This window comes from Anser cygnoides, chromosome 4, assembly GCF_040182565.1.
Source record: "Anser cygnoides isolate HZ-2024a breed goose chromosome 4, Taihu_goose_T2T_genome, whole genome shotgun sequence".
NCBI classification, from domain to species: Eukaryota; Metazoa; Chordata; class Aves; order Anseriformes; family Anatidae; genus Anser; species Anser cygnoides.
The window spans coordinates 58,498,971-58,512,716 of NC_089876.1; the positions used below are offsets into that span (position 1 = coordinate 58,498,971).

General features: G+C 38.5%; 1 protein-coding gene across 18 annotated transcripts in view; it reads left to right on the forward strand.

Annotated features, from left to right (window-relative positions):
• The window catches only part of TENM3 (teneurin transmembrane protein 3), a 1,343,587-nt gene that overhangs the window by 1,038,294 nt on the left and 291,547 nt on the right, over positions 1–13,746 (forward strand). For 15 of the 18 annotated variants that reach the window (XM_066996182.1, XM_048078283.2, XM_066996188.1 and 12 more), the window contains one exon: positions 540–818. The exons of the other annotated variants lie outside the window; for them this stretch is intronic. In XM_066996182.1, coding sequence (XP_066852283.1) covers positions 540–818 — 279 coding nt within the window. The remainder of the gene's footprint in view (positions 1–539; positions 819–13,746) is intronic. 18 annotated transcript variants of the gene reach the window in all.

The following is a 13,746-nucleotide window of genomic DNA, read 5'->3' on the forward strand; positions in this document are numbered from 1 at the left end:
GTGTATTAAATGAGGGCAGAGAGATCTATTAAAGATGAAGTTGGTTGTGTTCCCATTTAGTTTTTCCATTGTCGCATTAGGTGTACAGAAAAATATCCTGTTGCTTAGGCTTCTAGCCTGGACGAAAAAAGGTAATCCTGACAAATAACTTCTACTGCTTTCACACTTAGAAAAGTAAAAAAATAAAATAAAATGGGTAGAGAGAAAAGAAAAGTTTGCCATTTCTTTTCAATCCTTTCATGTGCTGAATTGGCTTCTCTTAGTTTGCAGGTTCTGTTCTGTTTCTCTCCTACCCAGGAACACTTTTAATGTGTTGAAGCAGTTGACAAAACAGCGCTAAGGCAGTATGTATGAAAAGGGGAGCTGCTGAGAGCTGGAGACAAAAGGAACCACTTGATTGTAATATATGCAGTTTTGACAAAACACCTTGTGTGATGCCTGAGAAAATTACGCACATGAAGAGTTTTTACTTTTAGCTTTGTATTTTTTTTTATTTTTTTTAATTCTCATGTTTTGTTATCTTTTTTTCCCCTAATCAGGACAGAATTTTACCCTAAGGCAGTTAGGAGTTTGTGAACCAGCAACTCGTCGAGGACTGGCATTTTGTGCGGAAATGGGGCTCCCCCACAGAGGTTACTCTATCAGTGCAGGGTCAGATGCTGATACTGAAAATGAAGGAGTGATGTCTCCAGAGCATGCCATGAGACTTTGGGGCAGGGGGGTCAAGTCAGGGCGCAGTTCCTGTCTGTCAAGCCGTTCCAACTCAGCCCTCACTCTGACTGATACCGAACATGAGAACAAGTCCGACAGTGAAAATGGTAAGTTCTTACACATATGCACGTATATGTAAATCAATGTTTTATTTGCTGTTTTGGTTGACACTCGATAATTTCAAGTCATTAAAAGTTCAGGGAGTGGCCTTGAATTATTTATCTACTTATTTTTTTACCTTCCCTTCCCAGGAAAGTCAATATTCATTATCAATCCTAACTAATGCAAGCTTTGGGTGTGATGTTTTAGCTGTAATTTTGGGAGAGTTTAATCACAAATAAGATTAGCTCTGTTTCATCTTGGGCCATGTCACCTGTTACCCTTTGGGGAGCAGCAAAGTAAGTGGTGATAAAGTTGATCCCTGAGGCCAGCTTGCAATTCAAGGTTTTGTTGTAAACTCCTCTTTAAGACATCTCAAAGAAGTTGCAAAATCTTAGAATGGATGAATGAACACAAAGAATAGCTTATTAACAGGGCTTATGTGATTGGAAAACAAATTTGACCATGCTTTAAGCTCACTGGCTGATGAGAGCAATTGGAATTGTGGTGAAGAGGCGTGTGGCCTTTGATGTGCCTGGGGGACTGGATTACTGCGCAACTAAAATCTGGAAAAAAAATCTAAACCGCTTTGTAGGATATGGGGTATGACCATTGTATATTAAGGTTTAGTGTTTAAATGAAAAGAGGTTAATACAATTGACTTGATTCACTCTTACAGCTTTGCAAAATCTTGTACTTCAATGTGAGGTTATGAACAGAACCTGATGCGCTGTTAAATGTTAAGTGCACAAATCTTAGAAAACAGTTTGTCTTTAACTTATTTTTATTTGCAGAAGATTTGCGGCTTCACTAGAATTAAAATGATTGTTCTATTAACTTCATGACTTCCTATGCGACAAATTCAAAAGAAGAATAAAGGAAAAATGAGTAAAAATGAAAATTAGTGAGATGGCTATTGCCTGGATGTATGTGCTTCAGTTTATTAATTTATTAAACATGTCTGCTCAGATGTACATAAGCTGCAACAATTTTATTTCTATCCTCTGGACATAGCTGTAACACACTGTGGTAAGCAGCAGTGTGTGTGTGTATTATGATATGATACTTCTGTGATCATAAAAAAAAAAAGTACAAAAAAATAGTGCACCACTTGTATTTTAAACTACAAGCAGTAATGCTTTGTCCTACCTATTTACTGTTTGAACTTCAGTTTGAGAACACAAAACTAAAGCTGCCGTAGTCACGGCCTTTCCTGTGCTGGCTGGTTCTAGCTGGATTCCTCTGCAAGATGGCTGCCTCAAATGGAATTTTGCTTTTTGTGTTGGAATTAATGCTGCATGTTACCTGAGGAGTCAGCTGTCCATATTCAAAAAGGTTTTGTCTCATGCTTGGAAAATTTATTTTGAGTGAGAAGCAAGCTTTGAAAAAAGAAGATAGGAGTACATGCTTACCTCCTTTTGGCAGTGGAGTTGTTGGATGGCTATTGATATTTCAGCTGCAAAGCAGTCTAGAAAAAATTGTTGAGCAGTCCTCTGATTTTTCTTTTGAAAGATCTGTGCTGAAATTGTCTTGAGTATTTTGCAAAACCCTAGGTTAATGATCTTTTATGTATGTGTTTGTACACACACACACACAATTTCCTTATGAGAGTTGTATCAATACTTTATCAGAGGTCGCTGCCTCAGAAGAATGATAGTTTAGGTATGCTTTTTTTTAATAAACTTATTTTTTTTAAAGCTCCATGTATCTGGTTACAATATGCCAAAAGTCCCTCCGTGAGGTTAAAGGTAGAGTTTATATTTTGTGTGTGAGAAAGCTGAATATGTTAGAAAAGATGCACTGGTTAAAATCCTGCAGGGAGTGTCTGATGTTTGATATTACTTCAAAGAAGAGTTTAGTCACTAAAAGGATTACAGTTGATTTATTTATTGATAGGGAGGCCAGCAGTCCAGCTTAAGAAAGTACTAGGACTGCTGTGAGGCTAATGAAATTTTGATAGCTTGAAAGTCCCCTGGGGTTATGAAACATACATAACTCAGACCATGTCATGGGTCCTCATTTCGTTGGAGATGTTAGGGAAGTGGTGAATACCTTAACCTTCTCTGATGCTTTTCTCTGCATTTTTGTTTCCACTGAACATGGGAGATTTGGCTGAGAAACGATTTTATAAATGTAATTGGAAGTCAATATGTTAAATGCTCACAGCAGAATAGAAAATACATTTTAAAGCCAGGGAAGCAATACTGTCCTGGCAGGCACAGGTGCTCTGCTTTAGGGACCAGACTGCAGGTGTGAGTATTGTTAATTTATGGCCTGATGTTAATAGCTGTGCTAGTATGCTGTTAAAGTCTGACAAATCCAATAAAGCTTTGAATCAAAGCTAGAATTACAACCAGTCCTCTGTACTGTGTCCCTCTTTGCTGTGTTTTCAGGTTTCCTGACTGAATTTCAATGGTACTGTTTTTACAGGTAAATGCATTTCTGTGCATCATGTTTATCGCTAAAGTAGGTAAGGAGCAACAGGTTATGATGAACAAAACCAGAACATACTTTCCTCACCTGAAAGGTCCCAGTTCTTGGGTGATGCTGGCGTTCACCTAGGAAAACTGCTCACCGCTTTAAATAGTCCATTACTATAAGCAGACCTCATTTGAGTTAATGGGACTATTCATAATGATGAGAAATGTGACTTATCCTACGGGTTTATGAACTCAGGATTAACTATTCGTTGAACGTAAGTAAGGTTTTCTTTCTTGCCTGTTGGGTAACAACAGAAGCTTGGCGTCAAAACACAATTTCTTTCCCTTCCTTGTAACTGTTGGGTATCTCTGCTCTTCTGAAATAGTTGTAGATTGCATTTCCCTCAGAAAGGCAAAACTCTAGGTTTTATTGCATAATTACAGTGAATGAGTGGAAATACTTTGTTGAAGATACTAACTTTTATTTGTTGAGGCCTCAAGCTTTTTTCTAAGATCCTACAAAAGCCACGTAAGTTTGTGCGTACTGGCCATACTGGCAGGATTAGAAGTTTCTTTGAAAAAGTTGCAAGTGATTGTTGCAGAATTTTAAATACATTAATAATTTAGTGAATGCCAGCAGATTTTGTATAGAAAACATCAGAACTGTTTTCCAGACATAGGGTTTATAGAAAAATTCTCACCTCAGAGGTTTGGGTTATTGCTTAATAAATCATTCTAAAAGGAAATATTTTTCTCTGAGCTTGTTCAAGTTCCTTATATGACTGTTGGCATCATATTCTGAGGGATTTGTCATGTCAGCCTCCCTGAAGGAGGTCCCACATCTGTTAATCTGGGCAATCTACCAGTGTCATGTACAGCGTGTACAATTGGAGCACACTCAGCATTCACATGCTTCTTAGGCTTTCTTCTCCATCCCCGTTGCAGTTCTCCTGGAGGCAAAAGAAGGCGAAAACAAGAATATGGTACTTAAAAATGGATCAGCACAACATACATGCTTTCCTATTTCAAAATGCTGTGTCATGAAATTTGTGGTATTAATTGTTCTAGGAGCTGTGTTCTTGAAATTCAAGCAGCCCGTCTTTTACATGCACGCCAGTAACTTTTTGTTTTTAGTGTGTTCTAAGATTACTGAAGCTTGTCTTATAAAATTGATCAATATTTCAGCAGAATGTGAGCAAGAAGTTACAGTTAAGCTTCAAATGGCTATTTTGTTGAAAAGGTCAATATATTTTAAGGTATCTTAGAATCCATGTAGTTATTTGAATTATTTTTAAAGCCATTAAACTGCTATCCCTGACCTAATGTGACATCAGAAAGATAATAGTCAAAACATGAAGGCTAATTGAGCAAGTTATTCCTAAATTGCAGCTCATTTCAGAGTTATGTATTATGCATTTATTTATTTATTTAAAGTTATATTACCAGGTTTGTATGCACTTTTTGTGCAGGCTTGAAGCTGAGGCTACGGCAATGATTGTGACTAAAATGATTTTACTTGGTCATTTCAAACTTAAGCAAATCCATACCGGTTTCTATCCCTTTGGAGGCAGTATTGACAGTGCTTCCAAGATTTAGGCTATCCAGATAAATGCATGCCACTTAGTTGACCCTGCCCACATCTACAAAGGCTAAGTAGGCATACAGGAAATATTTGCACTGGCACTAGAATATGGGGGAGTATTTTGTTCTTTAGTGAAAATTTTGCACTGATGGAGATTTGTTTTAAAACAAAAAAAAAAAATCAAAGGAGATTAGGATGTAATAAAATGAAAAGAAGAAAGAGAGGGAGGGGTATGAGATCATGGCCTCAGGGCAGTCATTCTGAATTGGTTAGATAAATGATTTGAAACCTGGACCCATTTTTCACAGCTATGGAAAAGCAGATATTGCTAGCAGAATGTCCATTGCTGAGGAATTCTGTGAACAGAAATTACCAGCTTATCAGCTGCTTGGGCACCTGCCTGCTTCCTCTCCAACTTCTGCCAATTTCTGAAGACAGCATTCTTGTGAACCTAATACTCTCTTATCCTTCCAGAATGGTGAATTTACTGGCATTCAGATCTCTGAAAACCAAGAAGTACATTGGTAAGGTACTTGTCAAGACATCTTAAATCTGTTCTCTCTAACATCTACATCTGTAACATACGCTTGAACTCTGCATTCTTACATAATGCACATCATTCAGGAAGTAGTGTTAGACCTTTTTACCTGTTTAACATCCTTCTTTATGATGAGATAAAACTTGATTTGAAAGAGCTCGACTGATAGGAGTTGCTTGCTACCTGCTAGGCAAACCCTGAGCCTACTTATCAAAACCAGCCACATATCTGATGAATTAATATTCATCTTACTGCCATACCACCATTTACAGCTTCTTCACTCTTTCCCACAGTATTCCATCTAGCAATTATCTACCCCTCATTAACCACGCCAATGTCTCTTTAAATCCTGTTTTGCTGCTAAGAAATTTCATAGCCAGGAAATCCATCTGTTTTATTGTTGACAGAACTCAGTTCTGAAATAGTATTTAGTACCTAAACAGGAATATGCATTTTTCCTTTGGTTACAGACACATGGAGCAGAAATCTATACACAAAAGGAGTCGTCCCTGTTTTTCTGCAATATTATCATATGTGTTCTGCAGTTATCCCAATATCAGATTCTGTTACATTATGATTGCCGGTCTGCAGGTGTGTTTTGGTACATCTTCCAAGCATTCACAGTTAATGGAATTGAAAATCATGTTGATGAGTCTGTTGGCTAGTGGTAGCCATAAGAGGGAACAGCTGGGCTGACCTTTTTCCAGTAACTTTTTTGAATCTTCTGGACTTCAAAGGCTTGAGTGTTGCTGAACTTGCAGTTGAGGAAGGGCATGAGATTCCAAAGGACTGTCCTAATGATGCATATATGGTGGGAGTCTGGTATAGGCCATCAGGCTGACACTCTGAGAAGATCTAGCCAAATCTTCTGATGCACAGGAACTGTAGGCTTAACAACAGCTGACAGTAATAAAATCAGAATTGCGTTCTGCAAAGAAAAACAAATCTAAGATAATTTCAGAGAATTCACACTTGGCTGTCAAGATTATAAATACTTCTAATGTTAAGGAATGGTGAAAGATGTTTAAAGACCAACTGGTGTAGCTCAGGATTTCCTCAGATCTGAATTCAGGAAAGAATCACACAGAAAAATGGAAGCAAGGTCAGATTCCTCAGGAAGAGCTTAAAAAGATGCAGCTAGAAGAGAGGCTATGAAGACAGGCTGAGGGAGTTGGGGTTGTTCAGCTTGGAGAAGAGCAGGCTCTGGGGGAGACCTTGCAGCACCCTTCCAGTACCTAAAGGGGGCCTATAGGAGAGCTAGGGAGGGATTATTGGTAGGGGGATGTAGTGACAGGACAAGGGGTAATGGTTTTAAACTAAAAGAGGGGAGATTTAGATTAGATTTCAGGAATAAATTATTTTACTCTGAGGGTGGTGAGGCACTGGCACAGGCTGCCCAGAGGAGCTGTGGATGCCCCATCCCTGGAGGTGCTCAAGGCCAGGCTGGATGGGGCTTTGGGCAGCCTGGGCTGGTGGGAGGTGTCCCTGCCCATGGTAGGGGGGTAGAACCAAATGGTCTTTAATGTCACTTCCAACCCAAACCAATCTATGATTCTATATAAATACAATTATGAGGCATAATAGGCAAAAAAGTGAAGATGTACAGAAACATGAATGCTAAGAAAAGGGGAAAGAAAGAGTTATTACTCGGCAGTCAAGGAAGACTGGTAATATATCGCTGATGTGTTTTCTTGTGGTTGTTTTTTTCTTCAGCATTTGCTACCAGAGTAACTGATCACATTGCTAACATTTGTACTATTAAATAAAGGATTAGAGGTTACCTAAGTAAATAAAATTTGTCCTGCATGTATAGGGCACCTATAGCCTCTGGGCTTTCTGTGACTCATGTCTGAGAAAGCGCTGAAGATGGGTATAGTTCTGGAAAACAAACAGAACAGCTTCAGAAGGGACAAAGGGAAGGAGGAGAAGCTGCCTAATCAGTTAGCTAGGAAACATCCTAGAAGGAGAAAAAGAAATAAAATAGAAGTTTGTTTTGTAACAACAAGTATGTGCTTGTGTGATGTAAGTCTTGTCACTTACTTGATCGCTTGACACTGATTCCTTTCTGTGATAGTGTAAGCCCCTCCTTGCTAAGCATAAAGCAGCAGATGCTAACATAATAGGTGTTTTGACATTAGTAAGGCTTCTGATACAGTCTCGCTCCCGACATACTCCTAAGTAGAGGCACATGGTCTGGGTTCATTATTGCATGGCGAATGTACAAATTATTGGAAAAATGCATAAAGAATGATTATCAGTATTTCATGAGCTGTCAAGCTGAATCAAATAGTACTCCACATAGTGTGCCATAGATTTTCTTAATGGCTTGGATAATGCAAATACAATGTTGTAACCTGGAAAAAAAATCACGTGTGCTTTGTAAGACAGGATGAAAGCTGGGGAAGTAATTCCACGTGAGAAAATGCAGTTCAGTAAGCACAAGTGCTAAGGCCTACGTTTAAGTGGGAGTAATCGGTTTCCAAAATGTGAGAAAGACAAGTGGCTAGATCTCAGTCCTTTAGAAAATCATAGAATAAGTCAGCTTAGAAGGGACTTTTGAGGTCCTGTGGTCCAACCATATGCTTAGAACTGAACTAACATAATTTAGATTAAGTTGCTCAAGGCTTTGTTCAGTTGAGTTTTGAACATTTCCAAGAAAAGAGATATCCACATCTTTTGCAGACATCTGTTCCAGTGCTTAGACAGCTTCTTCATGATTTTTTTCCTTTATATCTAGTCAGAATTTCCCTTGCTGCGGTTGTGACCACCATCTTAAGTGATGGAAAACCCAAGTTAGATTTCCAACTTTTACCCACTCCAGCTTGAACAAACTCAGTGCTCTCAGCTTCTCCTTGAGCTTTCTAATCATCCTGGTCAGCCTCCGCAGAATTCATTCCAGTTTGTTGTATGAGTACTGGGGAGCCCAAAAGCGGATGTTGTACTCCAGATGTGGTCTTCAAATGTTGAAAAAAGGGTGACTGTTCACTTCCAAGAGCATGCTATCTGGTATTGTGAATGCAGCTGGGTATGGGTTTAGTTCTTATTGTTGCAAGGGCACATTGCTGACTCTTGCTGAACTTCTTGTCCATGTTGACTCCCCAGGTCCTTTACTACAAAGCTGCTTTCCAGTGGGCTCCAGCTGGTACTGTTAGATGTGGTTATGCTGCCTTTGGAATTCATAGCTTTTCTGCCCATTTTCACAGTTTGTTGAGATCCCTCTGAAAGGCAGTCTTGCCGTGCGGTGTGTTGATCACTCTGTCCAACTTGTCAATATTCACAGACTTGCTGAGGGCATGTTCCATCCTATTCATTCTCAACGTGTTACATGTAATACAAACATTAAGCAGCATTGACCCCAATATTAGTCCCTGAAGAATGCCATTAACTAATGCCAACAGTTGGTCTCTGAACTACGGAGCACTGTTCTTCCAGCCTGAGGTGCCAGTTTTCTACACTCCGCACTTGCAGCCCACCCATCCAGTTCATCTCTTTCCAGCTTGGCTACCAGGATACTAGGGTAGATCATGCTGAAAGCCTTGCTAATGTCAAGAAAAAAAACAACATCCACTGTTCTCCCTTTGTCTGCTGAGGCCGATCATAGACAGCAGTCTGGTTGTTTGGGTGTGATTTGCCTTTTGGTAAATCCATTCTGGCTGTTCTCAAGGACTTTTCGTGGAGCCCTGTCCAGTCATATGCAGGGTAATTCCAGCAGTATTTGTTCCATTATCTTTCCTGGGGGACTGAGGTGAGGCTGGCTGCTGCTGCTTCCCCACATAGTCCTTGCACCTCTTGAAGGTAAAATGACTTCTATCTTCTTAAAAAGTCATCAGGAACCTCCGTGACCTTCCAATGAATCAGACTGGCCTTTCAGTGACACTGATCAGCTCTGTCAGCACCTGTGGGTGCCTTTGCCTGGTCCCCTAGGCTTGTTGATGTCCAGCTGGTGTAAGTGGTACCTAGCAGCTTGCTCTTCCTCTACTGTGCTTCTCAACTTTGGCTTCGGCTTTCCTATCCCCAGACCTGCATGTGCTGGAAATTTTTTTGTATTCCTCTCCTGTAGCTAGGTTATAATGGAGCACAAACGTTGGTCAGCCGTGTTTTCTGCAATCTGAGGGTTTCTTCCTTATAACATGTCTTTTATATTCAGTACAGCTGAAATAATCCTGCTGCTGCTCTCAGCAGTGCTGAGACAGATGTACTGTGTCTCTGTGACTGGTCTTGGCACTACGTTTTGAGGAAAATGCCAGCCAACTAGAGGCCTAGAGAAAGGTTAACAAGAATGGTCAGCAATTTTAGACATATGACACTAAGAAAATGCTGGGAGAATTCAGAATGTTTTACCTGGCTTGTTCTGTTTGGATATTGCTGACATTGTGAAGGTTACTGTGGCAAAGACGACCAGAAGCAAACAGTGCAAGTAGTGAAACAGAAGTTTAGTCAGACGATGTAGCACCAAGGATAACTTGGTGAAAGAGGTTACTGAGGACCATGCAAATACTTAGTCATCTAAAATATTTTCAAAAACAATTTTAAATTGTTTTTTGTCAACTTGGGAGTATAATTCCTGTCAGTCCTGTTGTGTGGGAGAGGATGGGCAAAAGAACTTCTTCAAACTTCTTCAGTGTCCTTCTGGTTTTATTTTTTGTAAGTCAAGTGTGTTACCATTTGACCCAAAAATTGATCAACAGGAAATGTACTGAGAAACTGAAGGCTATGAGAAGGTTGCTTTGCAATTTACTATAATATTAATATCTTGATTGGTCTTCTAATTGTAAATGGCTAACTTCTGGTATAATTTTTTTCTTCTTTTTAATGTTGCTATACAAATATTGCTGTTTGGTCCACCTAAACAAAATGTGATCTGGACGTGCTTACGCAAGGAAATCTGAAAAAGAAAACAGTTCTTTTTCACTTGAGTTGTAAGTGTTTTAATTGTGAGGTTGCCATGAAAGCAAAGCATGCTTTGCACATCTATAAACTGATGATCTCTGCTGTTTTGATTTTGAATGTGGTTTTGATGTCCTTGAAAAATCACAGTGGTAGCAGTAAATTGTTTTAATTAATGAATTAGAGAGCAATGGAATTGCTGAGTCAGGTTTATTGATGTAATTATCACCGGAATAAAAAGAAGAAGAAAAGCCTGGAAGAACTGTGAGGTTGTTTGTTGTCATTTGAAAGCAACTTTCTCAGCCATTGCATCCTTCATCTCCTATACAGTTATGTGAATATAAGGGTGTGTGCATACATATACACACATGTATCTAAACATACATATACATTTACATATTCACTAGCAAAACTAAATCAATGGAATAGGTGAAGTCTAATGATAATTCTATATAAACAGTAGGCTTATTCATATTCGGTTGATTAAGAGAACATTTTTAAAGCTTCACATGATTTTGATTTGAAAAAAGATTTTAATTGCATTTGCTTGTTTAAATATAATGAAATAATCTAATAATGGTTTTTACTTTAAATGCATGCTGTGTTGTCAGAGAATCAGTAACAATCATAGGCTATTGTCTTTGTATGCTGGTGAAATAATAGATGGAGAACTTAAATACTGACTGGAAGTCAAGACTTTTGCAGGTAAAAGGCTGAAAACAATATTGGAACAGACAGTTCTTTAAAACAATCCCTTTTTAAACACGTGTAAAAATTTGTTTTTATATTTTTCTGGATAAAAAGTTATATTTCTTCCATTCAGATGAGAATTCAGTTCAAAATTAAATTTCAAGTCAAATTTGAGAATGAATTCCTTTTACAGTTATTAAAACTGAGCCAGTCAGAACTTTGTTTGGTCTAAGTAATCTGCCTGATATGTTGGCAAAATTTAAGATTTTTTTTCTTAATTTAAGGTGGGAAGAAGATGAGGTCTCAAATCTCACGGGAAAGGAAATGCTGGTTAAGAAGCTGTAGCATTTATTGTTATTCTTTTCCCACTCATCCAGCACTTTCATCCTAAATTATATAAGTTTTGTGTTTAGTTATCTGTTGTTTTCACTTGTATGTTGTAGGGAAGGGTGTTGTTGGCAGACAGAAACCAAGGAGATTCATTTTCTTTCACTCCACATTCAAAACCTTTCAGTGGAAGAGCCTTTGATGCCTGCTGCAGTCAGTACGGGTTAGTCCGGGATTTTACATAGCACTTGGGATTTGCAAAATAGTTACCAATATCTTGCTTTAATTTTTTTTCCTTTTTAATTTCACAGTTGTAAAACCACAGTATGAGAGCTAAGAAAGATAAGGAAAACAATGTGAATTAATTACAGATTAAATTATGAATGCACAAACGGTTAACAGGCGTATCTCATATCTTCAGTCAGGGCATCTGTAATAGATGGCAGTTTTCTTGGGGTTTGGAGGCTCTGTGCAGCTGCTGGTGAATCCCTCCTTCAGGTACTGTGGCTGCTGACTAGGTACATCAGAGATGAAATGTGAGCATTTGTGGTATTTGCAACATAAAAAGAAGCAACCAACCTGGGAAGCTGTTGTTACAGATTGTTATGCTACTACAGAGTAAAGCCAACAGGCTGACTGCTCTGGTTGACCACATTATGATTGCTTTTTGTCCTTTGTGATAAAATAGATGCATTAATGTGTGTGTATATGTATGTTTTTTTGTCCTTACAAGACCTTTTCTTACACAGTTTTAATTTCGGAGCTTACACACATGGTTTTGTTACAGATTAAACACAGAGGGCTGAAGGCAGCTTTCTTCTTCAAATGATCCAAAAACTTCAGCACATTTCCGTAGTGAATCTTTGTGCAGTCATGAGCATAGGCAAGGGAAAGTTATTCTGATATTACACACTCTGCTGCTGATCTGCTGTGCGCTGGGAAAAGAAATTCTTTCAAAAGTGCAATATGCTATAAAATGTTTTATAGTTATAAATAAAATGTGTTATACAATCACTGCTGACAAGCTATCCGGTCTCCGTCTGAACATGAGGCAGATAGTTGAAGAAGAATTCAGTACAAAAACTTCAATTTCTTTTTGCAGTGGGTATCACTGAACCAAACTGTATTGGTCACCTGTGCAGTTTGTAGAAAAATAGCAGAACTGAGAAGTCCAGGATCCTTTTTGGCAAAAGTAAGTTCTTGGAGGAGGTTTCAGAGTTGTTTCTGTGTACTGTTGAAGTTGGATATTGAGTGTGTCAAGATAGCTTATAATCTTTGAAGCTCATTTGAATATTCAATTTCCAAGATACCCAGGTCAAAATGTGTCGGAAGGGAACTGTCTCTATTGTCAGCATGTGGTTAAATGGGTGGTGTCCAGTCTCCTTCCACACAGAGTTAGCCAGAATTATGCAAGCCGCTAAGTTCTTCATTGCTTGATTGCTATATGTTCTGTGAGGAGACTTATTTAAAATTGCTTAAAAGCTGCACTCAGTGGGGAATTCTGCTGCTCATTCCCTTAACTACTTTAGCTGCAGAGAACATATGACGTCTTTTTCATTAACTGTCTTTGCTGCTTGTTTGCTTTCAGTGGAATCGTAGGAGATTTTTATATTGTTTTGTAAACTCAATATTGCTGGATCCTGACTGCTTATGGCAATTGAGATGAGATTAGATGCTTTTGTTAACAGGCCCCAGACTTTAAATTTATAGGGACTAGGCACCATCTGTTCTCAATTAAAGGTCTTGAGCTCTGAAATTAATTCCTTCCATTGGTCCATTAGACTCAATCTTTTGACCTGAAGTCATGATAAGGCTATATTAGCCTCTTGAGCCTTTGAAAAGTGAGGAGCTCATGGAGGGACAGAACTGGATATTCCTTTTAGTCACTGTATCAGAATAGTTAGAAAGCAGAAAGTAATGATTGTTTTTCCATTTTACATATATGAGTGAGATTTTTGAAAAGTGCCCTAGAGATTTAGAGCTCAAATCCTCACAAGTTGTAACAGGACTTGTGCTTCTAAATTATGTAAGTGCTTTTGAAAATCCTTTCCAGAAAAATCAAATTAATATAGAGAACGTTGACTAAATTCGTAGAAAGACTTGTTGTAAAAGTGAGTTGAGTATAGAAGTTTGTTGTTCACAGACCCACATTTACTCCAGAGATTAGCTGAGTTTTGCCTTAGCTGTTTGTCATTGGTTCTGTTTGCAGTTGCAAAATGTTGGGAAATCTTACCAGAAATCCTGGTCCTATAATTCTTCCCACAGTGCTTTTGCAGAATTCGTATCTGTCTTGTGGTATGTAGATGTTGCAAGGAAGACATAGATGGATGGATAAATTGGTTCACGTTTTTGAGGTTATAAGGTTTTTCCCCGCTCTAATTTCCTGTCTGTATTTAACTCAAAATTGAGTTAAATAATTTAACTCAAAATTTGCTCTGTCAAAATACAGCAGGAAATACTGTGGAACAGGGAGAAGCTATAGTGACCAGCTT